At 59.7% G+C, this 26,998-nt stretch overlaps 1 protein-coding gene across 12 annotated transcripts in view; it reads right to left on the bottom strand.

Annotated features, from left to right (window-relative positions):
* Window positions 1-4,583: 4,583 nt before the first annotated feature.
* The window catches only part of TSNARE1 (t-SNARE domain containing 1), a 99,563-nt gene continuing 77,148 nt past the window's right edge, over window positions 4,584-26,998 (bottom strand). For 6 of the 12 annotated variants that reach the window (XM_017895142.1, XM_017895145.1, XM_017895144.1 and 3 more), the window contains 3 exons: window positions 18,364-18,436; window positions 15,014-15,478; window positions 4,584-5,824 (listed from right to left, as the gene is read on the bottom strand). In XM_017895142.1, coding sequence (XP_017750631.1) covers window positions 5,220-5,824; window positions 15,014-15,478; window positions 18,364-18,436 — 1,143 coding nt within the window. In that variant the 3' untranslated portion in view covers window positions 4,584-5,219. Of the gene's footprint in view, window positions 5,825-8,044; window positions 9,298-9,739; window positions 9,823-13,401; window positions 13,972-15,013; window positions 15,479-18,363; window positions 18,437-26,998 lie in introns of those variants that run through there. The other 6 variants (XM_017895149.1, XM_017895148.1, XR_001889753.1 and 3 more) reach the window with 5 other exon arrangements.

The raw sequence follows: 26,998 nt of genomic DNA on the forward strand, positions 1-26,998 counted from the left end.
ATGTATGCTTTCAGTATCCCCAATCTCTTTCAAATGATCCATATAAGAATCTCTATTTAATCCATTACCGCTCTTGTCTCGAGGTGCTTCAGCCGACATAGTCTCTAGCGAACCCCACATCTATTTTATGTCTGGTTGCGCTCAGAGATCTCTTTAGGTGTATCCGCGCCAGGATATTGTACTCATCATGTGCCACTAGTCAGGTAAGGTGGTATTTCTCATGTTATCCCCTATTAGCTGGCTATAGTCTCTGGTTCAAAGAGACATGGCGTTATAATCTTATACACCTCATCTCTTCATCCTGGGGTCAGTCTCTATTATCTTACCCCATCTCTTCATCTTGTTCATATCTCTATTATCTTCTTATCCCCATCTCTTCATCTGTCATTAGTCTCTTTTATCTTACCCCATCTCTTCATCTGTCAGTCTCTTGTCTTACATCTCTTCATCTGTATAGTCTCTATTATCTTATTTCCCCATCTCTTCATCTGTCAGTCTCTATTATCTTACCCCATCTCTTCATCTGTCATAGTCTCTATTATCTTATCCCCATCTCTTCATTCTGTCATAGGTCTCTATTATCTTATCCCCATCTTTCATCTGCAGTCTCTAATCTTACCCCCAATCTCTTTCATCTGCATAGTCTCTATTATCTTACCCCATCTCTTATCTGTCATAGTCCTCTTTTATCTTACCCCCATCTCTCATCTGTCATAGTCTCTATTATCTTATCCCCATCTCTTCATCTGTCATAGTCTCTATTATCTTACCTCTCTTTGCCATGTTATTTCTTTAGAAATCTTCAAGTTTGCTAGTATTACCTTCATCTATGTCGACTATGTTGCTTAGCCCATCCACAAAGTTCTATGTTTCTAAAAGCTATACTGATCTTTCACAGATTGGCCTAGCCACTTTTTAGAATCTTATTGCTCATTTTTGTGATTTCATCTTTTATTTTAAAACTATTTCACAGAAATCATATTGTGTCTGATTAATTCCAACAGCTGAAGTCTTTTGGGGTCTAAACTTGATATTTTTGCTCTTGTTGGTTCTTCCTCCTGTTTTTTCCCTCAACGGCTTGCCCCATTACAGACTAAGTGATTTCCAACTGGAGGCCCAACAGATTCTTCTTCTTATGTGGGTATCCCAAAGGCCTGACCAGGGGATCTTTTCTCCAGAACCTTCTGCTTGGATCCAGGATCCACAGGTAGACCTGGTGCTTATTCAGACTCAGGGCGAGCCTGCCTTTCCTTAGCTTCCTACGTTGGCATGTTAGGCTGGGGAGGAGAGAGGGAGTGAGGGGCAAGACCTTGGCTATCGGCTCATCCCTTAAGCCAGCAAAACATCTAAGACCATGGCTTTTTCCAAGTTAAGTTGTTGTATCATGGAACAGCCCTTCCATTGTCCAATCCACCATTCCTCAGGAGCAGATCTGCAGAACCTTCCTTGTTTCCTGAGATCCTCCAGGGCGGGCAAGCTGGCCGTGCTCATTTGAGCCAGATGGATGAGGCACCTGAAAACCATCCTCACTCACCTGGAATGCAGCACCGCGTAGGGAAGGGGCATGAATTTGGAATCCAGGCACCTGGTTCAAGGCCTGCCTCTAGCACTCTCTGTGAACCTGGACACGACCCTGCAGCTTCACCACCACCCCTCCACCACCACCACGGGCTCTCAGTCTGTCTGTAAAATGGGGGACCTAGTGAGGGGACCCGGGCTCTCTAGCTCTGACGGGAACCATCCCTGCCACTCCTCCAGCCTCTTTTCTAAAACATGCCTCAGAAGACCCTGCAGGCAAGCTCTGCCACAGAATGCCACATCCCATTTCTCATCACAGACTCACCATCCTCCCAATCTCTCCTGGTAAACATTTGGGCTGCCTGGGGGATGGAATGCAAGCAGCACAGACCCCGAGGTGAGCAGTGTGGGTGTGAATCCCGCTGAAATCCCATCCGGGACAAGTCGGCAACCTCGAGGTCTTCCTGGCTGCCTCTGTCTCACATGCTTACTAAGAGCATTCCTTCCTCAAAAGCTCTGATCCTGACGGGCTCCCGTTGAAGCCAAGACCACAGTCTCCTTCCTGGCAAACCTCAGGCCACCCCTGGCCCACATCCAAGAGAAAGGGGTTTCCAGGCCCAGGTCTGAGGGTGACACTCCTGGACCCTCCTGGTTCTCCTTTCATCCAGAAACACACTTGCCCTCAAGACCAAGCATGGCCTCTGCCCTCCCTGCATGCCACCTGCCATTCCGTACCCCTGCTGGATGACAGAGCCTTACGGACAGCCATCTGCTGTCCTGACCATGCTCCTGCCTGGCCTCTTGGCATCTGAGCGGCTCTTAGGAAACTGTCCTAGTGCAAAGGGCACGCATGCACTGTGGAGACACATGGACCAGGACTTGCCCATTCTGCCCCTAAGTTCTCAAGTCCCTGCTCCTCAGCCACAAAGCAGAGGTGGAGCCGGCTCTCCCTGGCTCTCACTGGCTGCAGTGATTACTGCCAAATCACCTTGGAGGCCTCTGCTGTCCATCCTGCAGGGAAGCCCCTGACACTCTAGACTGCAATCCCAGCTCTTTCAATGCCCCAGCCTGGCAGATTGCATGCCAAGCATCCAGTCCCACACTGCTCACCTCGGGGCCTGTGTTTCTTGCATTCCATCTCCCAGCATCCAGTCCCTTCCATTTTAATAACAAAATCCCCATTTGGGGCTGAAGCTGTGTTTTCCAGCTTCTAAGGCAACGAAATGTGGGCATCTAACTCCCAGTCAGTGGGCTGAGATGCAGGCAGAGATCTCCTTCAAGGGCGTGTGTGTGACCTTCCTCCATTCCTTCCCTACACCCTGCTACCTGGAATACGAGTGTGACGGGGGGCAGTTCTGCAGCCATCCTGGGCCATGAGGGCCATGGCAGAGAAGGGAGCAGAAAGACACCTGGACCTCTGAGGACTGTGGCCCTGCCTTGCCAGCTCCAGGTCACCGATGTCCGTGACACAGGAGCCATGACGCCTATCCACTCTAAGACACGCTATTCTGTTTCCTACCAAATGCAGTTACATCAATTTTTAACTGATACACAAAATAACTTTCATCAAATATGTATTGACTTGCTTAGTGTATGTTTTCTGTAGCACACGGTAAGCTCAAAAAGGAGAGGCCCCAAGTCTGACTTGGTTGCTTCTGTATCCTCAGCACTTAGTAAGGGCTCAGCCCAGAGGATACTCCCAGAAGATGCCTGGACTGACCAGGGTCAGGGCTGGGGCCAGAGCTTAGTGTATAACTAGGATCAGGCTCAGTGTGTGATCAGAATCAGGGCCAAGTCTGTCACCAGGATCAGGGCTAAGTCAGTGACCAGGACCAATGCTCCATGTATAACTGGGGTCAGGACATAGTGCAGGACCAGGATCAGGGCTCAGTGTGTGACCAGGGTCAAGGCTCAACATGCAACTGCAGTCAGGACACGGTGTGGGGTGAAGGTTGGGGCTCAGCTAGGACCAGACTAGAGGCTGTATCCAGGTTAAGACTGTAACGCAAGACAGAAAATACACACGACCATACGAGCCCACTGTTAGCCGTGCTGGGTATCTTTATTTATTGAACTTTATTTTTTGTAGAAGCAAGGTTTTGCTGTTGCTCAGGCTGGTCTCGGACTCCCAGCCTCAAGTGATCTTCCTGCCTCAGCCTCCCGAAGTGCTGTGATGACAGGCATGAGCCACTGTGCCCAGCCCATGGTGGTATTTTTCGTGGACAAGAACCCAGAGTGAAGATCTACAGAGGCTTCTTGGAGGTGCTGGGGCTGAGGTCAGCTGGTTTTGCAGGATGGAAAGCCAGCCTTCCCGAGGTGGAACCATCAGAGTGGAGGCCCCGCCTAAAACCAACAGCAGAACCATGTGCACCTACAGAGGGGGTAGCCTGGAGGGAGGTCAGGTGTGCGCGGAAGGCAGCTGGACATGTGGCTACACCTCAGGTTCTTTCATAGACAAGAGTTACTGACACACTGCTGGCTCCATGGAAAAATGCAAAACGAGGAAAAGGCCCCTCTCCCTGCTCTCAGGGACGCTGTAGTCTTGACTCTCGGCTGTGCCAGAGCTTCCCCAGAAGCTGCTGGGACCAGCATGCTTCCCACTCAGGCCAGTCGGCCAGCATCTTGCTCCTGGGACAGGCTTTGGGCCCTGGGAGCCAGGCAGGGGCCGCAGAGGATGTGGCTGGAGGCCCCAGACCAGTCAAGGCCCAGGCTGGTCCCGCCTCCCGCTCCTGCTCGCTCCCAACAGCTGCCCAGGCTGGGGGGCTGCAGACTGTGCCCTGCTGTGCAGGCATTGGAGATGGGGTAGTCCCGCCGAGGGATCTCCCAAGAGTCAAAGGAAGTAATGGAGGAAGAGGATCTGAAGATGCAGGGACGTGCCCGGACCCCTGCAGCGAGGCTGAAAGCAGCGGGGCCCACCAGGCCCGGGGAGCAGGCTCCAACTCAGGTACTCGGCAGCCGCACTGCCGCTGCTTAGTTATTTCATGCTTACGTAAAAAAATACTTTTTTGCAAGAAAAATCTACAAGTACAAAACGTCATCCCAGCCCCATACAGTACCAAGTAATATATGGGCATATATATATATATATATATATATATATATATATAGCTTTATGTATTTATAACAACATAGAAAACTGGAGAGAAATTATTCCAGGCTCATGGGATGTGGTTCCCCTGGGCCACAATCAGGTAGGACACAGAAGCCCTGCCCTCCGAGTGTACACGCCCATGAAGGGGACAGGGGCTTTCAGGAGTCACGCCAGATCACACTCGGGACCTTTTCAGGGCCTGGCCGAGCCACCCTTTCCAGAGCTCCGGTGAGCAGGGCGCCCCGAAGTGCATCTTCCCCACCTCCCCTGCCTCCAGCTGCCTGCTGGGGCGCTGGGCTGCAGACTTCACAGCCACTGCCACACGGGGTTGGAGCCTCCAACAGCATCATCCCTGAGTAGACCTGGTCCACTGAGCCTCACAGGTTGGCTCTCTGCAGACTTTCCCTGCAGGTCACTACAGGCAATGGCAAGGACGCAGCACCACAGGTACACAGCCCACATCCTCTCATCCTTCCGGTCTCCTGGACTCGAGCTGTCTCGGCGCCCTGGAGACCCAGTCACTGCCACCTCTCCCCTGCCTGGACTCGGCAGGGGAAAGACTGGAGGCCCTGCTCCTGCTCTCTGGCTCTGCTAGCACCCCTGACCAGCCCTATATCTCCTCCTCCACCTTCAAGATCATCCCTGAGAAGACCTCAAGCCCTGAGTGGGCACCCTGGGGGCTGTCCTGGGAGCCTCCAGCAGGCCCCTGGGCCACTCCACCGGCAGGACCAGCGTCCCGGAGGAAGGGTGAGGCTTCTCTGGTGGGGCGTGCTTCCACCAGCCTCTCGAGGGTCCGGTTGAGGGCCTCCACACCATTGGCCAGACGCTGGCACTGCTCAGCCAGCTGCTGCAGCAGCAGGTTCTGCTGGGCCATGAGTGTGCTCTGCTGCTGGGCCCAGGAGGAGAGCAGGGCACCCTGCCGCCGGTGGGAGTCCAGCAGTCGCTGCTCAAATGCGGACGTTTCAGATGCTGCCACTGGGGTCCTCCTGGAGGGCAAGGGAGGTGCTGGCGTTGAAGACGGCGAGGAAGGCTGGAAGGACCCCATGAGTGTGGTTGCTGGTGGGGTGGAGGCTGGGGAAGCGGGTGGGGAGGGTGAGGAGGCGGGTGCATGGAAGACTCCTCGTAAGTCCAGGGGGTCAGGTTCAGGCGGGCTGGGCCCTTCCAGGGTCCTCAGGGGCAGCCACAAGCAGCTGGGGGTCTCGTCCTCCTCATCAGCTAACAGAGGGAGACAGGGAAATGTCAGCCTGCATGTCCAAAACCCAGTGATCTGGGGGGTGAGCACGGTGCAGGGACAGTGCCCATGTGAGGCTTCTGCACCCGGAGCTGTTTGGGTCTCATGATGCTCCATCTGCAGTGGGAGTTGCACCCGTTGTTTGAGATGAGGAAACAGACCCAGAGACGTGGGCACATTTACTCTAGTAGTGCTGGGACTGAAGCCACAGCCTGTCCAAGTGCAAAGCCTGCATGCCCACCCACCACAGCACCACTTGTATGCATCCTCCCACCAACTCCCCTCTGCTCCGTCCGCTCGTCCGCCTGCCCTCTGGTCTACCCGCCATCCTGCTACCCACATGTCTGTTCCTCCACATGGACGTGCCTGCCTTGTCCACTCATCTATCTGTCCACCTGTCTGTTCATCACTGTCCAACCATCCCCCTCCAACCTCCTCTTCCTTCTATTCATCCACCCATCCGTCTACTCACCCATTTATCCATGCTGTCTGTCCATCCACCCAGCCACCTGCCCATCTACACCTTCCCCCATCTACCCAGCCACCTGCCCATCTACACCTTCCTCCTTCCATCCACCCAGCTACTCGCCCGTCTACACCTCCCTCCTTCCACCCAGTCACTTGCCCATGTCCACCTTCCTCCTTCCATCCACTTATCCACCCACCCGTCTACACCTTCCTCCTCCATCCACCTATCCACCTGCCCGTCTACACCTTCCTCCTTCCATCTACCCATCCACCCTCCCATCTACACCTTCCTCCTTCCATCTACCCATCCACCTGTCCGTCACACCTTCCTCCTTCCACCCAGCCACTGACCCATCTATACCGTCCTCCTTCCATCTACCCAGTCACTCACCCGTCTACACCTTCCTCTTTCCATCCATTCACCCGCCTGTCTACACCTTCCTCCTTCCACCCAGCCACCCACCCATGTACACCTTCCTCCTTCCATCCACCCAGTCACTCACCTGTCTACACCTTCCTCTTTCCATCCATTCACCCACCTGTCTACACCTTCCTCCTTCCACCCAGTCACTCACCCGTCTACACCTTCCTCTTTCCATCCATTCACCCGCCTGTCTACACCTTCCTCCTTCCATCCACTTATCCACCCGCCCGTCTACACCTTCCTTCTTCCATCCACCTACCCACCTGCCCATCTACACCTTCCTCCTTCCATCCACCTATTCACCCGCCCGTCTACACCTTCCTCTTTCCATCCATTCACCCGCCCGTCTACACCTTCCTCCTTCCACCCAGCCACCCACCCATGTACACCTTCCTCCTTCCATCCACTTATCCACCCGCCCGTCTACACCTCTACACCTTCCTCCTTCCATCCACTTATCCACCCGCCCGTCTACACCTTCCTTCTTCCATCCACCTACCCACCTGCCCGTCTACACCTTCCTCCTCCATCCACCTATTCACCCGCCCATCTACACCTTCCTCCTTCCATCCATCCACCCACCCATCTACACCTTCCTCCTTCCATCCACCCGCCCGTCTACACCTTCCTCCTTCCATTCATCCACCCATCTACAACTTCCTCCTTCCATCCACCCGCCCATCTATACCTTCCCCTCCTTCCATCCACCCACCCATCTACACCTTCCTCCTTCCATCCACCCGTCTACACCTTCCTCCTTCCGTCCACCCGCCCGTCTACACGTTCCTTCTTCCATCCATCCACACACGCATCCATTCTTCCAATCATCCGTCTGGCCATGCCCTTGTCCATCAGGTACCCATCCACCGAAGTGAATGTCCCCAGGAAGACAAGATGGTCAAGCTTCCCTAGGGCAACACGGAGAGGCCTGAACATGAGACACAGCAGACGTGGGCTCCAAGGCCAGCTCTGCTTGGTCTCAGTAGCTGTGCGACCCTAGAAAACAGCGTCTCTTCTGCAGGCCTCAGATTCCCAGTCTGCAAATTAAAGGCCTGGCTTCACAGCCTCTAGGTTTGGGATCTCTGACCCTTCCAGTTCCCTGGGTGTGGAGAATGGCTGAACAAATGTCCCTCCCTGACATACCGTGGGGAGGGCCCCTTGCAGGCGGGAGCAGGATACTCTATGCAGAGGCGACTTCACAGACACCTCGTCCCTCCCTGACACTCCCTGGTGAGTCCCCTTGGGGGCAGGAGCAGGACAGTCTACACAGGGGTGACTTCACGGCCGCCTCCTGGGCCTGAGCCCTGCCCACCTCCTCTGCAGTGTGGAGGGTGCCTGCTCTGCCAGGACCAAGCCCACAGGCTCACTGGGAATGCAGCAGGGCGTCCATGGCACAGGTGGCTGGTCCAGTTGCCACCGCCCTCCTTTCCTCCTCCTCCTTCTCCTCCTCCTCTTCCTCACTGTCCCATCGTCCTCCTGCCGTCCCAGGCATCAGCGCTGCTTCTGACCAGGTGGCCCCAGGGTGCTCAGGAGGGGTCATCTTGCTGGTTGGCTGCTTTCCTCTTGAAACGAGGCCCTCTGCGTGGTGTGGCCCCGAGTTTCTGGCGAGTCCGCCTGGCCCATCACCAGAGCCTCCACCTTCTGCCTCCTGGAGGCCCCTGGGCCTAGCTGCCCTCAACGGCTAGAGGTGGCAGGCCAAGGGCCAAGGCCAAACAGCCCAGAGCTGGCGCCAGGAGACCCAGCCCAGCCCTGTCTCTGACACCATCCTGCAGATGACCTTGGCACAGCTTCTGCAGATCTTGTCTCCCAGCCTGGCGTTCAGCAGCTGTCACCAGGGGCCAACCCTTAGTGAGCCCGACCTGAGTCTGATGGCCCCCGACAGAAACAGGGACCGAAGTAGGCCCAGCCTTGCCATTACCACACACTCCCCTGGCGGCGGTGCCCGGACTGGGCCCTGTTAGGGAAGCTCAAGGCGGCCCTAGCCTTTCCCCTCATTCTCCACCCAGTCAGGCCCTTGCATGGTTCCAGTCAGGACCTCTTTCCCTCGTGCACCCCGAGGCAACTGAGGACCCTCTGCGGGCACAGCTGTGATATCCCAGCGTCCTGGGGATGTGGCTCCTCTCTCATCACACCTGCCTGTGATGTCCTGGGCTCGTCAGGCTCTCCCGGACCCCGGCCTCACACACTCCACCATCCCGTCTGCCAGTACTGCCCCTGCTGCGCCATCGAGAGTATGTGCTCTCCTGGCCCCGGCTGGCCCAGGGGCTTCTTCTGTGCTCCCACAGTGGCCCACGCCACCCTCACCTTGCCGGACTTAATGTCCAGCCTGCCTGGCCCCTGGGACTCCTTGAGGAACAGGTTCTGGTCATCTCTGCCTGTCAGGGCCAGTGGGGAGCACCAGGCCACAATGGGGACAGAGACAGTGAGGGGAAGACAGTGGCTGGGCCTCCATCTTAGCTGGGCCACAGTCTCCAGCCAGCCTGATCTGTCAGGTCCTCCTGTGGTGACCACAAGTCAGCAACAAGCCCAGTGAGTGGCTGGTCCTCAAGGCAGCTCCAAGTCCCACTTCAAGAAAATAAAGGCCTGAGCTTTTTTGTTCTCTCTGAGCCACCTGACATGCCCCAACCACAAAGTCCCCTCCGCAGTCCCCGGCCCCAGGATGGACACTGAGCCGCATGCCAGCATCAGCACGGGAGGTGGAGCGGGAAGGCCCCAAAGGCCCTCCCACCGGCTGTACCTGGGATTCATGGGAGAGGGCGGTGTGGTGCACACAAGAGAGGAGATGGTGCCGACTGCTGTGGGCACCACGCAGATCACTGCTGCCGCAACCCCGCCACTCCCAGAGCCCCCATGGCACGGGTAGTGGACTGGTTCAGAGGAGGCCTGTGGGCATGCCTCTCCCAGGCACAGGACAGCGCCTGTGCCCCTCCAGACAGACAGAGGGAGGGTTGGAGGACAGGGGACGGAGGCCGGGCCGCCAGGCACTGTGGCCCTCACACGGACTTACTTGGTGCCGGCTGGCTCCAGCCAGGAGCTGGCGGGCTGCCTCCGCATGCGAGGATGCAGCCTCAAGGCTGGCTTCAATACTATCTGCAAATCAAGACAACAGAAGGCAATTACAGATGGAGGCCCAGCCGCCCCTGCCCTGAGGGCACCCCCGAAAGGCGAGCCCAGGGGCGCCTGAGCCCAGGGCCTCCAGAGGAGCGGAGGCTGCAGGGATGGGTGCTGGGCTGCCAGACATGCCCTGAGGGCTCTGTGTGGTGTGGGCAGTGGGCAGCAATGACACTAGAACGGAAACCTGGAGGTGGCCCAGGGAAGGGGACACCTCAGTGCCCGCACCGGGTAGGGCAGGAAGAGCCCACCCAGGAAAGGGTGGGAATGGCAAGGGGAGGTCAGGACTGGGGTCAAGTCCTGCTCTGTCTTGATCCTGACTAGGCAGGCCCCTCCACTGTGGCCACGGCCCTCTCTGAAGGGGCAGAGCCCCTGCCTTAACGTCTGTGGAGTTGTGACTGGGCTGATGGAGACTGGGTCTGCAAGCACAGGGCTCTGGTTGGCCACACACACTGGCCCTTGACTCAGCACAGGGAGCTGATCAGAAAGTTGTGCCACCATGCGGGGCTCACAGGAGCCGGTGCAAAGCCGGGCTAGGTGGCTGCAGCAGTGCCGCCCGGGGCAGCCACATTAGCAGGGCCCACAGGAGACACCGGACCAGGACCGGGGCAGCCCCAGGGATCCGGAAGATTCACCAACACCCAGCCAGTAGCAAAACGGCAGTACCAGGTGCTACACGCACCTAAGCCATCCTTGGCCCACAAGGAATGCAGAGCTGGGCTCGTGGCAGTGAGCGGTGAAGGCATCGCCCCCAGCAGGAGCAGGACCTGAACACTGGTGCTCAACCTGGGCAGCCACTGGTGCTCAGCATTCTCTTCCACCCAAGGGAAGGACACGTGCCACCTGGGCACCAGGACTGCAGGTGCAGCCTGGGTCCGCAACAAAGCCAGACGCAAACACAAGCACGGGCAAGCCTTCTTCCCGGAGGGAGGTTCCCTGCAAGCCCTGCCTCCAATGAGGCAACTGGAGAAGAGCTTGGGAAGCAGGACACCTAAAGAAACTGTGCACCTGCAATGCCCACCTGGGCACGGGCCCGAGCTGACTGAGCCTTAGGAGTCTTAAGGCCTGGGATAGAGGGGCCATTACAACCACAGGGACTGCTGCCAGGCACAGCATCACCTCCGGCCTGGCAGGACTGGTTCTGAGGGAGGAGGATCCTCAGAAAGACAAGGCCACTGCCCACCGCCCCAGCAGGGACTCCCTACTTTCATCACAGAACTGTGGCTCCATCTCTGCAAGCTCCCTGGGCAGGAGGTAGAAGCCACGAGCCCTGCCTTCAGAAGCCCCCACCCAGGCCTCACAGGGATCCTTGAACCCTTGGTCACCAGCTCCACCCCACCCTTGCCCCCAGCCCAGGGCCCTAGTGGAGCCGCAGGCACTCACAGACATGCCCTGATCACCGCATCTGGGGGCTCCTGCCCCAGCCAGGGAGGGGAGAGCAAGGCTCCTGCACAAGCAGCCAAAGCCCGGAGAAGGCGGGTATGGGTGATGGCCTTGGCCGCTCCTGGAGCAGAGTACCCCTTTGCTCACATGCAGACAGCCCCCAAATGAACTCGACTCTCTATGTCCTGCCACATTAGGGTCACGACCCTCTCGGCCAATGGAGGAGGAGAGGGAAGGAAGATGGGGCCAGAGGTGGGACAGATCCCCCTACAACTGCCACCCAGGAGGGACCAGCCTGCCAGGGAGGAGGCGCTAGCCTGGGCCCGGGCAATGCCTGGCTCGCGTGCAAAGGATCCACTTTACACCTGCAGTGGCAACAGCCTGGCCTCACGGTGTCTATCGCTGAGAGGTGAATGTGGACAGGGAGAGGCATTTGCACTAGGCAGAGAGCACGGAAGGGCCATGGTGGGTCGTGGGCTAAGCACAGGTGGCTGCTGGACAGGCCATGTGCCCTGGCTGGACACTTTCTCTGCCCTGTGACCACAGGCAGCCTCAGCCAAGCCCTGGACCCCACCCTTGGACTCAGCCAGTGCCCAATCCTGCTCTACACCAAGCCCTGGCCCTGGGGACTGTGATCGTAGTGTGTGACCTGGAGACCCACCCTCAGAACGTGGCTGACATCCTGCTGCTCCAGGGCTGCCTGTGCGGGCCACAGACCCAGGGCGGTCCCGGGGGCATTCTTAGCCAGCGTGGCACTGCCCACATTCAAGACACATCACACAACCACTGCCCAGCTCCGCAGCCAGCAAACATCTCCCTCAGCGCCCAGGCTGCCAGGTGGGCACGCCATGTCCTGCCCCAGGGTGGTGTGCAGAGATGCACAAGGGGAGGGAGGCCACTCCTGTGCTCCTGGCACTGTGCAGCCCTGTGTTGCTCGTAGGGTGAGGACAGGTTCGGTGCGTGGGCCCTGTGGTACCGAGCGACACTCCAATACTTCATCAGCCATCAGCCCCGGGCCCGGTGGCTTTGTCAGGTCTCGGGAGACTCCCGGTCTGTGGGGTCAGCCCTGCAGAGCCACAGGCCCTGGGCGCCTGCCCCTCCCAACACAAGGGGGGGGCTCCACAGGGGCCCCTTGCAGATCCCCTAGCTCCAAAAGTCCAAGGGATACCCAAGCACTAGACCAGGCCTCCAGGTGCCAAACAGAGCACCTTTTGGTGCTGCCCTTCCCAGACGCTCGCAGAGCAGCACACACACCTCAAAGGAAACTGCCTGCCCAGCGGCCTCAGGGCACAGCGACCCCTGTGGAAGACCCCCATGCACTCTGTCAAATCGTTGCCCCCAGCCCCACAGCCGTGATCAGCCCTGCAGGCCTGGCCCTGCCCAAGCCCCGGGCAGTGCTGCTGCAGAGCGGAAAGCATGGCCAGCTCAGGGCACCTGGGCCTGAAGCTGGGATGCCCCCACCCTGGCATCAGGCTTGGCAGCCACTTCCCTCTCCCTGCCTCAGCACCCACGAGGGGAAGTCCAACCCTGTCCCAAGCACTCTCGCTCAGGAATTCAACACATGTCAGTTGCTGTCAGCAGCAGGGCAGGCCACTCAGAGCAGCTCACAGGCACCAAAGACTCCCTTGACGGAGGTGAGCCCAGCGGCCCACGGACCTGGAGTGGCTGATCCATCAGGGGTCACAGAAGTTGAGGCTGGGCCTCAGTCTAGGGCAGGGAACCACAGGGTGAGCAAACCTGAGTTCCTGCAGCCTCCAGGGCTGGGGACTTGCAGAAAAGGACTAAGCACCTGGGCCACACCAGTGCTACCCCTGCCAGGCCCTTCCTTCTCAGCCCCACACCACATGTCCACCCTTGCCATGAAGCACCCCCAAACCAGGTCTGCCTCTGCCCACAGAATCCTGGGCTGCAAGAACCTGCCCTGCAGGAGACAATGTGGCCTCCCTGGGGGTGGATGCAGCCACCCCTGGCCTGCACAGGCCTGAGAGGAGGATCCAGGCCCTCCTCCAGCCCCACCCCATCACGAGGCCTACTGACCAGGCCCATCCCCCAAGCCCCATCACAAGGCCCACAGCCCAGGCCCCTTGTCCAAGGCTGGCCACAGAGTTGGTGGCACCCTGTGTCTACATGCATCTCCCAACCAGCCCGGCCCACTCTGCCCATGGGTGTCCCAACCTCAGGCACCGCTGTGAGCAGGAGCAGCTGAGATGCCCCAGAGCTCCAAGTTCTGCCATGGCCGCCAGTGGGGGCGTTTGAGGCCAGCCCCTGCCTGTCCAGTGAGGCTGAATCCTTCTGTCTATTCTGTGGCCCTCAAGAAGGAGCTGGTCCTGCTTCCGGGGCTTTGTCCCCCAAGTCCTTCCAGCAGCTCCCAGGAAGGGGAGTCCAGCGTGGCTCTGCTTTGAAGGGGGGGCCACCATATGCGGAGGACGGCGAAGGAACTCCTGGCGCGGTGTCTTGAGGAGGAGAGGAGGTGCGGCGGGAGGAGGCACGGAGGTGGCAGGAGGAGGCACAGAGCCAGCATCACCCTCGGAGCCAGCGTCACCCTCAGAGCCAGGGGCAGCTGCGGGCTGCAGACAAGGCCCAGCCAGACAGAAATGCCTGGCTTCCGGCGGTCCCTGGAGTGGGCCCGTGGGCTCAGGAGGGGGCACAGCGTGTCCTGAGAGGCTGAGAGTCACTGGATAGCACCGCACGTGGGACTTCCATGTGGGCCCAGAGGGAAGGGCCTGCAGAAGGAGGGGGAGGCCACTGCAGGCCAGAGCGAGGCGCAGCGTGGGGGAGAGGGTGGGGAGAGTCAAGCTGGGGCCCAGGCTCCTCCCTGGCTCTGCCCAAACTCCTCAACAGTGACCAATGAATGGACAGGTCACCTTCTGCTCCCTGGGGGTTGTGGCAAGGGCCAAGCGGCTGGAGGTGATATGGGCACAGGCTCCTCCTGCCTGCTGACTGACCTTGCCTTCTCATGGCTGCCATACCCTGGGGCTCTGGGGCTGGGGGAGAGTGGAGGGAAGCCCTCCTTCTTCCCAGACACCTCTGTCTTCAGACCCTGGGGCCAGCCGGGCCCTGCTGCCCTGCACGGGAATGCAGGGCCTTCTCCCTGCTGGGACCCACTGGTTTGGAAGAGCTGGCTGCCTAAGGATGGCTGTGCCCACTGCTGGACTGCATTCGGGAGGGGAGGGCTGCCTGTGGAGAGGAAGGCCAGCTGGGACCCAGGGCCAAACAGGCCTCCTGGCCACACAACATCAGGCGGGAATGGCAGAGGCCCAGATGGGGGCCTCGGAGGGCACCAGGGCACCCAGGGCTGCACCCGCTGCTGCTGCTCATCGGGAGCTCTGCCCTCGTCTCTGCCCACACCAGGCACTGGTCCCAGCGGCCACCTTGTGACCCCTCCCCATGGTAGCGCTCACCACTCAACAGCGACGTGGAACTAGGCCCCAGCGCCCCATCTAGACACCCGGTGGGCGTGGCTTGAGGTGGCGCCTATGGTTGAGCCCCTTGGCGGCACATGCTTGGCAATGCCAGGAGGACCCTGAGCTGGGACCCCAGGCGTGAGCCGCAGCCCTTCCACTCCAGAGACAGGCAGAACCCTCCCTGGCCCCAACCCTTGGTTTCCCCACCTAAAAGAAGAGAGGGGCCAGGAGGGTGGTGGGCCATCTCCATGGGCCTCTGGGTCTCCCTCAGAGGGTCTCCCTCTTGGGAGCTGGTGCAGAAAGCTCACAGCCCACTTGCCGGCCCTGCTTGCCCCAGGGCAGGGTGGTCCCGGGGAGGTGGGCTGTAGGGAGGGCCCACTTACTTGGCAGGGGCTCCGTGGCTTGGCCCTCGCCCTGGGGACCGTGGGCAGAAAACGTCTCTGCTACCATGTGCTCCACAGGTGTGAGGATGAGGCCAGGGGCGGGGCCCCCCTCTGCCAGCTTCTTGCGCACAGCGCCTCGCAGGTCCCGCCACTTGTGCTTGAGGTCACCCAGGTCGCGACGGCAGTAGCCCAGCGCGTTCACTGCCTGCAGGATGCGGCTCCACACGCGGTGCTTTCGGGCAGGCGTTCCCCGCAGTGCCCCAAACAGCAGCGGGTAGTGGCGCCTCACCCTCTGCACCAGCACCTCCGTCTCTTGGGGACTGAAGTTGGGCTTGCGTGTCTTGGTGCGGGAGTGGGGGCCTGGCCGCAGGGGCGTGGAGCCCGGCCCAGCACCTGGCAGCAGAGCCACCGTGGCCGGCTCGGGGCTGCAGCTCTGCCGGCACATAGCTTTGCTGCTGCTGGACCCTGGAAAGGCACCAGAGGCTGAGCAGAGGGCAGAGACCTTGGGGAGAGCAGCCAGGTTCGGGGTCAAAGGTTATCACAGGCCTTGCATCTGTGCACAGCGGCCAGGCCTCACGTCAGCACCCAGCATAGGCAGCCTGCATCCACTGTACTGGGCCCCTTGGGTCTCAGTCACTCTCTAGGCCTCCCGCCTGTCCACCCGGCAGGTGCCCTCTGGCCTCCCCAGGGCCCTGACCACGTGTGGCGGGTCAGCCCTGGTTTGTCCCCCTCCCCACGACTGCTCCCTTCCCTGAACTGCTGGCATGAGTGCCCCCTCAATGAACCTGTCACTGGGACTGGGTGGGCACCTGGAGTGGACAAAGCACTCCACACACTCAGCACATCCCAGCCTGCGACAGCTGGCCAGGGGCAGAAGCGGCGACAGCCACCTCAGGAAGCTGACAGTGGGGAGAAGGCAGGAGGACAGGGAGACAGGAGGATCTTGGGGAGAGGAGGCAGTAAGGGACTGATAGGGCAGCCCAGCAGGCGCCATATGGGGCCACGGAGCAGCTGGAAGCCCAGGCTCCGAGCGGATGGAGGGGCGAGCCTGGCCCAGCCCCGCCCCAGGGAGCAGCGGGGGGCTTCAGCCTCAGTCCCTCTTCTCCTGGGGACACAGCACAGCACCTGGGAAGAGGACGCCAGCTGCCTGAGGGTCTCTGGACACAGTGCCAGTTGGCAGAGCAGGAGAGACCGGGAGGCTGCTCTCGGCACAGGCCCCAAGGTGAGGCCACAGCTTGGCCAGGGCACAGACGGAGAGTAGGTGGGTGGGGCGGAGCCCGAGAGTCCTGGTGGGCAGCCAAATGCTTTAACCAAAGGCCTGTGGGCACCAGAGTGGCCTGTGGGCACCAGGGGTAGCCTGGCTCTTCCTCAACCGAGGAAAAGAGACACCCCGCCAGCCTGGGAGAAAGGGCTCCTGGCAGCAGCAGGTATGGACAGGGCGGGATCAACGGGTCAGAGCCCTCGAGTGGGAGCGGGGAAGACACCAAAACACAGCAGGGGTGGGGTCCCTATGGGAGGGGGGCAAGGTCAGCATCCCCGCAAATACCCCTGCAAACCTCGAGCCCTGCCATGGTTGGGGGCCGCACAGGCAGGCCAGGGCCACTGTGTGACTAGAGCAGGAAGAGGACATGAGGGACCCTGGCTCTCCACAAGCAGAGGAGGCTAGAGCACACGGAGTCAGAACCGGACGCGGTCATCCTGGGATTAGGGGGACCCAGAGCTTTTAGACCTCATGGTGAGGATCTCTCTAGGGAGGTCCATGGGCAACCCCATGGAGACAGAGGAAGGGCTGAGGCCCAGGGTGGGTGGGCAACCAAGGCAGGTGGGGTCGCTGGGCAGTTGGCGGCCTGGGCGGGGTCACTGGGCACTGTGACCTCTGTCCCTTCTGTCTGGGAAAGCCCTTCCCTCGCCCTGGGTGCGGGTTCCTGAATGGAGCCTCCAGCCTCCCTGGCTCCATGCTCAGCCCCTTCATCCCGACCTCTCGCCTGTCAGGTCCTCGGCTGGCGGCCTCCAGCGGCAAAAGGGTGGGGCTTCTCCGGGCACTCAGAGGCAAGGGACAAGGCTGTGGGCCTCCCACTTCATGCCCCACATAGAGCCCGGCGCTAAGGCAGGGCCTGACCCTGGGCACCCGGGAGGCCCTGCTGCTGCACTTCCTTTTCCAGTGGAACGCCGGGCTGAGGGCCCACGGTTCTGGCTGGGAGGTGTCCTGGCTTGCGGTGCAGCCCGTCTTCTCGTAGATGCAGGGAGTTCAGGACACCATGCCCTGGCCGGGCCTGCACGTTCCCACGCCACTCTCCCCACACCCCTCCCAGCACGGGCACATCCACAGCAGAACCAGAGCTCTGGCCTCCACATCTCTGCAATCTCACAACCCTACCCACCCCAGAACAGCCTCACTGCGGGGAGTCTCTGGGCAGAGGCCCAGGATGAAGGCATGGAGGCCAGTATCTGTCAATGAGCAGAGCAGGGGCCAGCGTCTGTCAATGATCACAGTGGGGCCAGTGTCTGCCAATGAGCAAGGTGAGAGCTACTGTCTGTCAATGAGAAGAGGTGGGGCCAGTGTCTGTCAATGAGAAGAGGTGGGGCCAGTGTCTGTCAATGAGCAGAGATGGGGCCAGTGTCTGTCAATGAGCGGAGCAGGGGCCAGTGTCTGCCAATGAGCAGAGATTAGCCAGTGTCTGTCAATGAGAAGAGGGGAGGCCACTGTCTGTCCATAAGCAGAGGCGGGACCAGTGTCTGTCAACGAGCAGAGGCGGGGCCAGTGTCTGTTAACAAGCAAAGGTGGGACTAGCGTCTGCCAATGAGCAGAGCCAGGGCTAGTGTCTGTCAATGAGCAGAGGCGGGGCCAGTGTCAATGAGCAGAGGTGGGGCCAGTGTCTGTCAATGAGGGGAGCAGGGACCAGTGTCTGTCAGTGAGCCAGGCAGTCGGGGTGCAATATCTGTCAATAAGCAGAGTATGGAGCCAGTATCTGTCGATGAGCAGGGTGAAGGCTAGTGTCTATCAACGAGTGGAGACCAGTGTCTGCCAACGAGCAGAGGCGGGGTCAGTGTCCGTCAATGAGCAGAGCAGAGCCAGTGTCTGTCAATCAGCGGAGTAGGGGCCAGTGTCTGTCAGTGAGCAGAGTGGGTGGACCACCCTGTGTGGGTCTCCCCCTGCTCTTAGCCTTCCTGAGGGGCTGGAGGAGACAGGGCAGGTGGGGAGGGAGCAGAAGCTCAGACCTGGACTCCAACCTGGGCCTGCCTCCTCTGAGAGGCCGCTCTACCCACCCTTAGGTGAAGGGGTGAGGACTGGGGGCTGGCAGGCAGGCCCTCGGGGCAGCAGGTGGCCCGAGGCTGGGGCAGGTACCCACCGACAGCTTCTCCTTGCTCTGACACCATGGAGGCCAAGTCCTTGATGATCTGATTCACATCCAGCAAGTTGCTCTGTGGAAACAAGACAACCACGTCAGGAGCAGGGCTGCGGGGCAGACACCAAGGGCACCTGAAAGTTCCCATGGAGCCTGGGGCGGACCTGGGCGGCACCTGCAGAACTGGGAACCAGCTGGTCTGTCCACTTCCTGTGAGAGAAGGCATGACTGGGCCCAGAAAGGGCAGGGGCGAGCCCAGGGTCACCCCAAAAGTCAGAGACAGGGCAGGGATCTGAGTGCTCCATCTCCTGACTCTTGAGGCCAAACCCCAAGCTCTCCAGGTGTCCCAGGGGCTGTGGGCTGCTTCCCTGGGTCCCAGGGCCTGTCTCCAGGATTTGCAGTCTAGCGAAGGATGGCATCCCAGCACCGCAAAAGCCTGACCACAGGAGAGCAGAGAATGTCTAGGGTAGATACGCCATCCCCACTTGCCTGGGGGCTCCTGGACAGAAGGTCTACCTTTCCCTCTCTGTGTAGCAGCACTGAGCATGGGCCAGCACACAGGCACTGCTCAGTAAATCCTAAAGAAGTGCGATAGACGGACGAACAGGTTCAGAGGAGTGGACAAAACGGTGGATGGGTAGATGGAAGGATGATGGACAGATGGGTGAATAGGAGGGTGGACAAATGGAATGGTGGATGGGTGGGTGGATGAATAGACGGGTGGGTGGGTGGATGGGTAGGTGGATGGATGGGTAGGTAGGTGGATAGGTGGTTGGACAGATGGGTGGGCGGGTGGATGGAAGGATGGATGGATGGATAGATGTATGGATGGGTGAATGGATGTGTGGGTGGGTGGGTGGGTGGGTGGATGGATGGATGGATGGGTGGGTGGATGGATGGATGGGTAGATGGATGGATGGGTGGGTGGGTGGATGGATGGGTGCATGGGTGGGTAGATGGGTGGACAGGCGGGAGGGTGGGTAGATGGTGGATGAGGGATAGATGGATGATGGGTGGATAGATGAGTGGGCGAATGGATGGAAGAGTGAATGCACGATATGTGGACAGACGATGGACGGTAGGTGGGTGGGTAGGTCAATGAGCGGCTAGGTAGATGGTTGCTCCACTGCTATCCAAGGACTGAGTGGCTCCACGAAACTAGTGAAGAGAGTAAGGAACAGAAACATGGGCCTGGAGGACTCTGGGGTATCCCTCCCTCCCGGTATACTGTGCTGGCCTCTTCCATCTTCCATACTGTCTACCTTCACCCTAACTCCTTTGGCCCAGTAAAGTGGTCCTGATGATCCTAAGGGATGTGGTCACGCCACTCTCAGAGCACACACCTGGGCTGTGCTTCAGGCAGGGCACATACCATCCCTTCACACCTGGCACCCACCCAGGAGCATCCTAGCATCCATCTAATAGAGCAGGGAGTGGGGGCTCAAGTGGTCCCATGGCCTCCAGGGCCTCTCAGAAAGGGGAAGAGTTGGGACTCAGACCCTGCTCACTGACCAGATGCCCACTCCTTCCCTGACTGCCACGCTGCACCTAGGACAGCTCCTCAGTTGGCCCAATGCATGGCCCTGGGCAAGCCTGGTCACCTCAAGCCAGGTTTGCTCACTTCACACCTGAACAAAACCAACCCTCCTCACACAGTGCCTGGCGCATAGCTGGATTCCAGCCAAGTCCCGGGGAAGCTCCTTCATGCCTGCTGTGACCCCCGCCCTGGCACACCCATCCAGTCAGCAGCTCATTCCAGAGCTGGGATTGAGTTCCATGAGGATCATTTCACCCCACTGCAAAATGTTACAAGGCCTTCATTTTCTCTTCAGGAGTATTCTGGGAAATGAAACCATTAGCATGATCTTAAACTGACACATGGCATCAACTGCAATTCAGTTATGGGGCTTCAATGTGCTACAGAGGCAGGCGGTCACTCTGCAGGGACTGGGCAGTGGCTGGGAAGGTAGCAAGAAAGTGGCCCCAGGGGTCATGGCTTTGGTGTGCATCTGCAGCAGCAATAGGGGCAACAGCAAATGAAAGGATGGGCGTGGGTTGGCCCGAGCCAGTTTCTGCTCTCATCACCACCACCTTCTGCCGCAGTGAGGCCACTGGCTCTGGAGACCAAGCCTAGGCTCCGTCCTACGACGGGGACAGCAAGGTCATGAAGCATGGCTCAGCCAGGCGGGTCCCCATCTCCACAGGCTTCCCAGTTATAGACCTGACCCCGTCAGAAGCCAGGCATGACCCCACCACCACCAACTTCGATCCTGGCCACTGAGCATACCCAGGCCTGGTGCACCCTGAGTCTGGTCTTGGTGGCTCATGGCCTTAGGGACTTGCAAGCATCTTCCCAAGGGCTTCACAGGCAGAAGCATCTCCCCACAGGCGTGTGACTCACCTGTTATTGCCCCATTTGACAGGGAAGACGGAAACTGAGTCACTGACAGGGTTAGTGACTGCCCAATGACACGCAGCTGGAAAATGCTGGAATCCGCACCCAACCCACATTGAGACAGCCTCCAACCCAGGTCACTACCACCACCAACACGGGGCAGCAACCAAGGCCGCCCTCAGCCAGGGACGTGGAACCCAGGATCCCGGCCAGATCTCAGCGCGGGACCGGTGGGCCTCCCTTGAGGACGTCCCATGCTTGCAGCCACCAGCCCATGGGATGGCCTCCAATGTGTGGCACCAATGAAATCAGCTTCCCTATGAAGCAGAAGAGAAGGGGCCGCACTGCACGCATTGCTGTGTCCCTGGGGGGAACGCAGGGCTCCAAAGCCCCCTCCTGGCCTGTTGGGGATGCAGGGCTTTGGGTAAGAGATGCCAGGCAGGGGTGTGGCTGAGCAAGGCCAAGTCCAGTGCCTGTTCAGGGGCCTGGGACAACCCAGCTGCTGGGCAAGGGTGAAAGTCAGGCCCTGTGAGTCCCGTGAAGGCTCTGCGCCTCCAGCCGCTTCCAGGCCAGCCGTCCTGTGCGTACATGGCCACTGCCACTGAGCCGTTCCCTGATGACCAGTCAGAGTCAACTTTCCATAACCCCGAAACCAGGGCTGGGACACAGGTGTTTCCCAAGATAGGCAAGAGACCCTGTGGCAACCCACAGGACACAGATGGCCTGCGTTCTAGAATTTCGGGGAGGCGCCCAGAAGGACGCAGTGGCCGAGTGAATTCTTCTGCTCGTTGCCCCGACACCCACTGCCGCTGCTTGGGGCTTCACTAGAGGGCTTTTGCTCCTCCAGGAGCCAGGTCCTCCTGGGCAGAGTGTTCTAGTAAGTCATGCGGTGCTGAGGATGGCTGCACAGTAGCCAGCACTCGGCACGCGGCCACCTGCTAATCCCACCGGAACCTTACCAGAAACATGCCAGGCGCACAGCCAGAGGAGACAGTGGGGGGCGTGTTCTCTGGGCTGGGGCTGCTGCCGGGGCTCCCGCCCACTCGTTGCTGGACTCGGAAGAGAAGCAGCAGGAACAGTGATAACTGTCCATTGGGATGAGCTAAGACACAGAATGTTAATTTGCACCACAGCCAGCTCGGGGGACACACAGACTCCAAGCCTTCAGTGCAGTGGCTGTGCCTCCTGTGAGAGGGGACCATGGCTCCTGGCACCACGGGCTCACGCACCCCAGCTTTAAGAGGCTCGACCAGCAGGGCTGTCAGGGCCTCAGGGCCACATGCAGAAAGGTTCCCACTCCCTGACCTCTTAGGAGCAAATGCAGCATTTGTGGGAAGTCTGCTCTTTCTCATTTTAGGCGCCCCTCTCTTTAAGATGCCTGGCACTCAAACATCGACCTGGTCCCACTTCCCAGCAGACGGGTGAGCTGCCAGCCGGCCCAGCCCACGCGGAGGCACCCCGTGCCGAGGCGCTCGATGATGAGTGAACGTCGTTCACCTCGAACAAAGCGGGAAGCAAAGCCTGAACATAAGCTCGGGCTCCAGGCACGCAGCCACAGTTAAGAAACCCCTGACCCTTGTTTTCTGGAAAACGGCTCACCACGGAGAACCACTTCCCACAGGCCCTGGGAAGGGCCAGCCAGACCCAGTCCTTCTCTGTAGAGAAGGGAAAGGACGCTGAAGTCGGGTAGCGAGCCTGGGGCCCCTCCCTGCTCCCCAGCCTGAGGCTGGAAACCATGGCCCGCTATCCCTCCCGGCGACCAGGCCGGGGACCTCACGGAACCTGAGAGCTGCTCAGGACGCAGGCAGCCCCCGAAACCCAGGTCCTGCCACATCAGCCACACGGGCTGCAGGCTACGTACACACACCACTGTGCTGTCTCAGGATGGGGCGGGGTGCCCCCTGGCCCTAAGGCCTGCCCTAGAGGCCCCGGATGTGAAGGGATGGGCCACTTCCAGCACTTCCACCAGGCAGCCCCAAGCCCTCTGCATAGGCGCTTCCTGAAGGGAGCAGGGAGCCTGGGGCACTGCCTGCCTTTGTGTCTCTTCCTCCGTCACCATTACTGGAGCAGCCGGGACTTACTGGGGATTCTCCTTCGTCCTGGCCCAGTGCTGGTCTCAGAACGAACAGAGGAATAAAGAGCTGAACACACCCCGTGACTGTGAGACAGCCAGGCAGGCACTGTGGGGCTGGGACCTGCAGGTGGGCCTGTCGCTGACGGTGCAGGCAGATCCCAAGGATAGGCCCAGAAAGGGCGCACCGGAAGAGCCAGAGGAAGGCCTCTCAGGCAGGCAGCTAGCATGGGTGGGACCCCCCAGGCACTGTGGGACCTGGTCCCTGTGAGCCTGGGCAGGCCTCAGCTGCTGAGAAGGAAGCTTGGGGCAGGCGCGGCTCCACTCCCAGGCACACCTGGGGGACTTGCCAGAGATCTGGGCTCCCCCATGGGCCTAGGTGGGAGCCAAGTTCCAGGCAGAAGCCCAGTCCTCAGTCTTGGGGTGACAGAGAGGCCAAGGCCAGGCCTGAGGAGGGTGGGGCCGGCACGAGGGGCTGGGGCTACCCAGGATGCAGCCCTCCAGGGCAGTGGCAGTCCTGGTGCCGTTCTCTGGGGACAGGCAAGCTATGCCCTGGCACGGCAGCCAGAGAGCAGGAGAGCGGGGGAGAGACCCAGAACTTAGTAGATGGTTAAATCATGCAATTATTTTTCAGAGTGCTTCTAAAACTAGAACTCATTAAAAGCTCTCATGGAATTTTCTTTCTCTTCTTTCACTGGCACAGTGGAAAAAGTCCCTTGCACAAGACATAATAAAACCTTGGTGTGTGTATGCCTGTGTGTTCCCTTCACTTTCCAGAACGAGAAGTCAAAACATCACTGCATTTTTCTCTATCACACCATCTCTTCTTATAATCAGGATCTTGGCAACCATCCACCTACAAAGACGACTATTCCAGTTAATGGAGTCACCAAACCGCATGCATCTATTTGGCCACCCTCTCATTTACAGCTAGAGATCAGCTAGGTCAGTCACCTTCAGGCTGTGCAATGCCAACCACAGGGCAGGTCTGCTGGGCTCTGCCTGGGGCCTTGGAGCCCTGCCTGGGCCATCTCCGCATCCCATCCTCCGCCCTCCCAGGCCTGCCAGGTAGCCATGGCAACAGAGCAGCTGGCATATTCTGAGCTCTGTACCTGGGTCAGGTGATGCCCGCTCAGGAGCTCCAGCAGGTGAGATGGGCTTGGTGAGGGGAGCCCAGTGTAGACACGGAGGGGCAGGTAGGCAGAGCTGGCAGGAAGCAGACGCCAGCTCTGGACCAGTGCCCTGGTGAGCCTGCTGTATGCTGGCAGTGGACTGAAGGGCACGTGCCTGTTCCCTCCAACCTCTCCAGTCCAGGGAGACAAATCACTGCCTGCCGCCCACTGCTCAGGACTGGTGTCCTTAACTGGGAATTAAGTCACTGGCTCCTGGGGCACTGGCTCTTTCCATGCCTGGCTCTGGACCTGTGGGCGGCTTTGGAGACAAATCCCACCATCCTCATCTCAGAAAGCCAAGCAAGAGTCAGCTCTTGAGCATCGCGGTGAGGACAGCCTTGTGCTGGAGTCGGGCACCTGGGCTCAAATCCCAGCTCTGCGGCGTGTGAGCTGCATGACCCTGGGCAAGCGATGGGCCTGCTCCAAGCCACCGTCATCTCTGACAGAATCAGAACGTAGGAGTGTTCACTCTCACAGAGCTCTGGTGTGGGCTGAGACGTATATAAATAATGGCAGCAGGACCCCGTCGTTAAACACAGAGCCTCCATGGAGTCCCAGGAAAGAAACACACTCACCCAGCCCCCGACCCAGCCCTCCTCCACCCACCCCACCCAGCACCGCCACCCACCCATTTGTTCATTCAGCAGCCACTGGGTGCCAGGCAGCGTCAGGCCGGTGAGCTGCTGCAAACACAGACGTGACCAGAACAGGAACGCCGCAGCCTCCACGGGCTTACGTTCGAGTGGTGAGAGATGAATCCTAACAAGAGAACCCCACAGTACGTGGGGCGAGCGCAGGAGCAGCGGAGCTTAGAGGGTGCCCCTGGAGTCAGGGCCTGCAAGCGAAAGGGAGAGAGCGGCTCAGGCGTTGGGCGTCGGCTTCTCTGGGCCTTGGGCAACAGGAACCTAGGAGCAGGGGTGGCTGGGCCTGCCCAGGGAACCGTGAGACGTGGGGTGAGGAGAGAGGGAAAGGACAGTCCATTGGGAGTACAGGGTCAGATGCCTCTCCTGCGGACGGTCACAGCAAGGCACGTGCCCCCATCCCACCCCTCATCCCCTTCAGGCAGAATGTGGCAGAAGGGGACACTAGAGGGTTTCTGAGGCTCGGCTTTCTTCCGGCTCCGCCGGGGTCCTGGCAGCATCCTCCAGGGCCCAGCCTCCACGCCGGGAGGAAACCAGGCCACGGAAAAGGCCAAGCGTGGAGCTCCGGCCCAGAGCCCAGCCCACGTCCCAGCCAATAGCCAGAACACCAACACGAGACAGGGGCAGATGAGCCTTCCCGAGAGACTCCACCCTCAGCTCTCCAGGCTAGTGGACAGGAAAAGCAGTCTCAGCTTTGCCCCGCTGGAAGTTCCGACCCACAGAACCCCCCAGCTTCCCCCGTGGAAGTGACGCGAGGGTTGGAGAGGAATGGAGGAGTGCTGAGAACCAGTGGCAGGCAGGCAGTTGTGGCCCCCTTTTTCATGGGAGCTTTTGAAGATGGGCATGACTGCAACGTGCTTGCTGATGGCCAGAATCGGAAGAGGGAGAGGTGGGGGCCCACGATGGGTGTGTGGAGGCAGCAGGGGGTGGGGGAGGGCACAGCCAGGGCGGGAGCCACAGGCTAGCTGTGGTGCAAGCAGCTCACCCACTGCCCCTGGAGAGGAGGCAGGCCAGGCCCCAGGAGGCTGTCGATGTGCTCCTCTAAGGGTTTGTTTCTCCGTGGAATGAGAAGCAAGGTCAAGGTCGTCGGTGGGGTGAGGACAGGGAAAGACAGCAGACATGAAACAAACCACGGGAAGATCGTTCCAGGCCCCCAGGATCCACCTAAGCCCCAAAGCACACTGAGCACGGAGCGCTACTCCCGGCTGCACCAGACCCACCGAGGGCCCTTCACAGCTCCCGAAGAGCCAGTTCCCAGCCCTATCCCAGACCAACGCGCGCAGAACACATTTCACCAGGTGCCCCGCCAGGGTGGATCCACAGCCCCACACCACCACAGAAACACACCCCTGTCAGTCGGGCTCTTCACAGGGCTCCACTAAGCTCCACCTCCCCCACACTCAGCACACAGCATGTGGGGGGCCACGGCTCGTCTTTCCTGCCCCAGAAAGCCCCAGGACCCCACATGAAGAAATCCCAGGACTCCAGCACTTCCTAGGCTTCAGTGCTTTCCGTCCTCAGAAGTCCCCAAGAAAATGCAGATCCCTCCCTCGAGCAGCCGCACCTCAGGCCATCAGCAGCATCTGCTGCTGTTCTCAGTGGCACCAACACCCCAGCTGGCAGCAGTGTGAGGCTAACCCCTTAGTGGACAATGAGCTGCTGAGCCAACAGCAAAGCCCAGGGTTCACCTGCTCCCCCTAGAGCTCGGCTGCATTCCCGAGGGAGAGGGCTGGGACGCTTGAAGGAGGGAGGGGCAGGTGAAGATCCCCAGCACGGCAGGAGGGTGGGTGTGAGGCACACGGACAGCCATGGCCATACCTCCCAGCCCAGGTTCTTCCCAGGCCTGAGTTCTCACCAGGCAGTTAGACTCCACCGTGGCACTTTCACCCTGAGGCCAGCAAAGGCTGGTGTCATTGTGTCCATTTTACAGATAAGTAAACCGAGGCTCCAGGAGAGACCCGCCCAGGGTCACGTGGCCCAGTGGTATGGCTGTGCCTGAGCCCGGGATCCTGGACCACCTTCTATTTCTCCTTGGCTAGAAGACGCCTCAGGCCTGCCAGCTCCCCTCCCCAGGGGACAAGGAAGCTTCCTGGAGACCTGGCTGTCATCCCTCCCACCAGCCTGCCAGTCACACAGCTCTGGCCACCTTGGATCCAGGGTCATCTCCTGCTAACTGGGTGCTATTGGTGTTCAGACGCCACCTGTTGGCTCTGCCCTGGAGCATCTGCCCACACACTGCAGGGATGCATTTCAGCCCCACGGGGTCCTCAGCAAGCAGGAAGTGGGGCTGCAGTGAGGGCAGCAAGCAGGAAGTGGGGCTGCAGTGAGGGCAGCAAGCAGGAAGTGGGGCTGCAGTGAG

This window comes from Rhinopithecus bieti, unplaced genomic scaffold (assembly GCF_001698545.2).
Source record: "Rhinopithecus bieti isolate Rb0 unplaced genomic scaffold, ASM169854v2 scaffold_25940, whole genome shotgun sequence".
Classification (NCBI taxonomy): domain Eukaryota; kingdom Metazoa; phylum Chordata; class Mammalia; order Primates; family Cercopithecidae; genus Rhinopithecus; species Rhinopithecus bieti.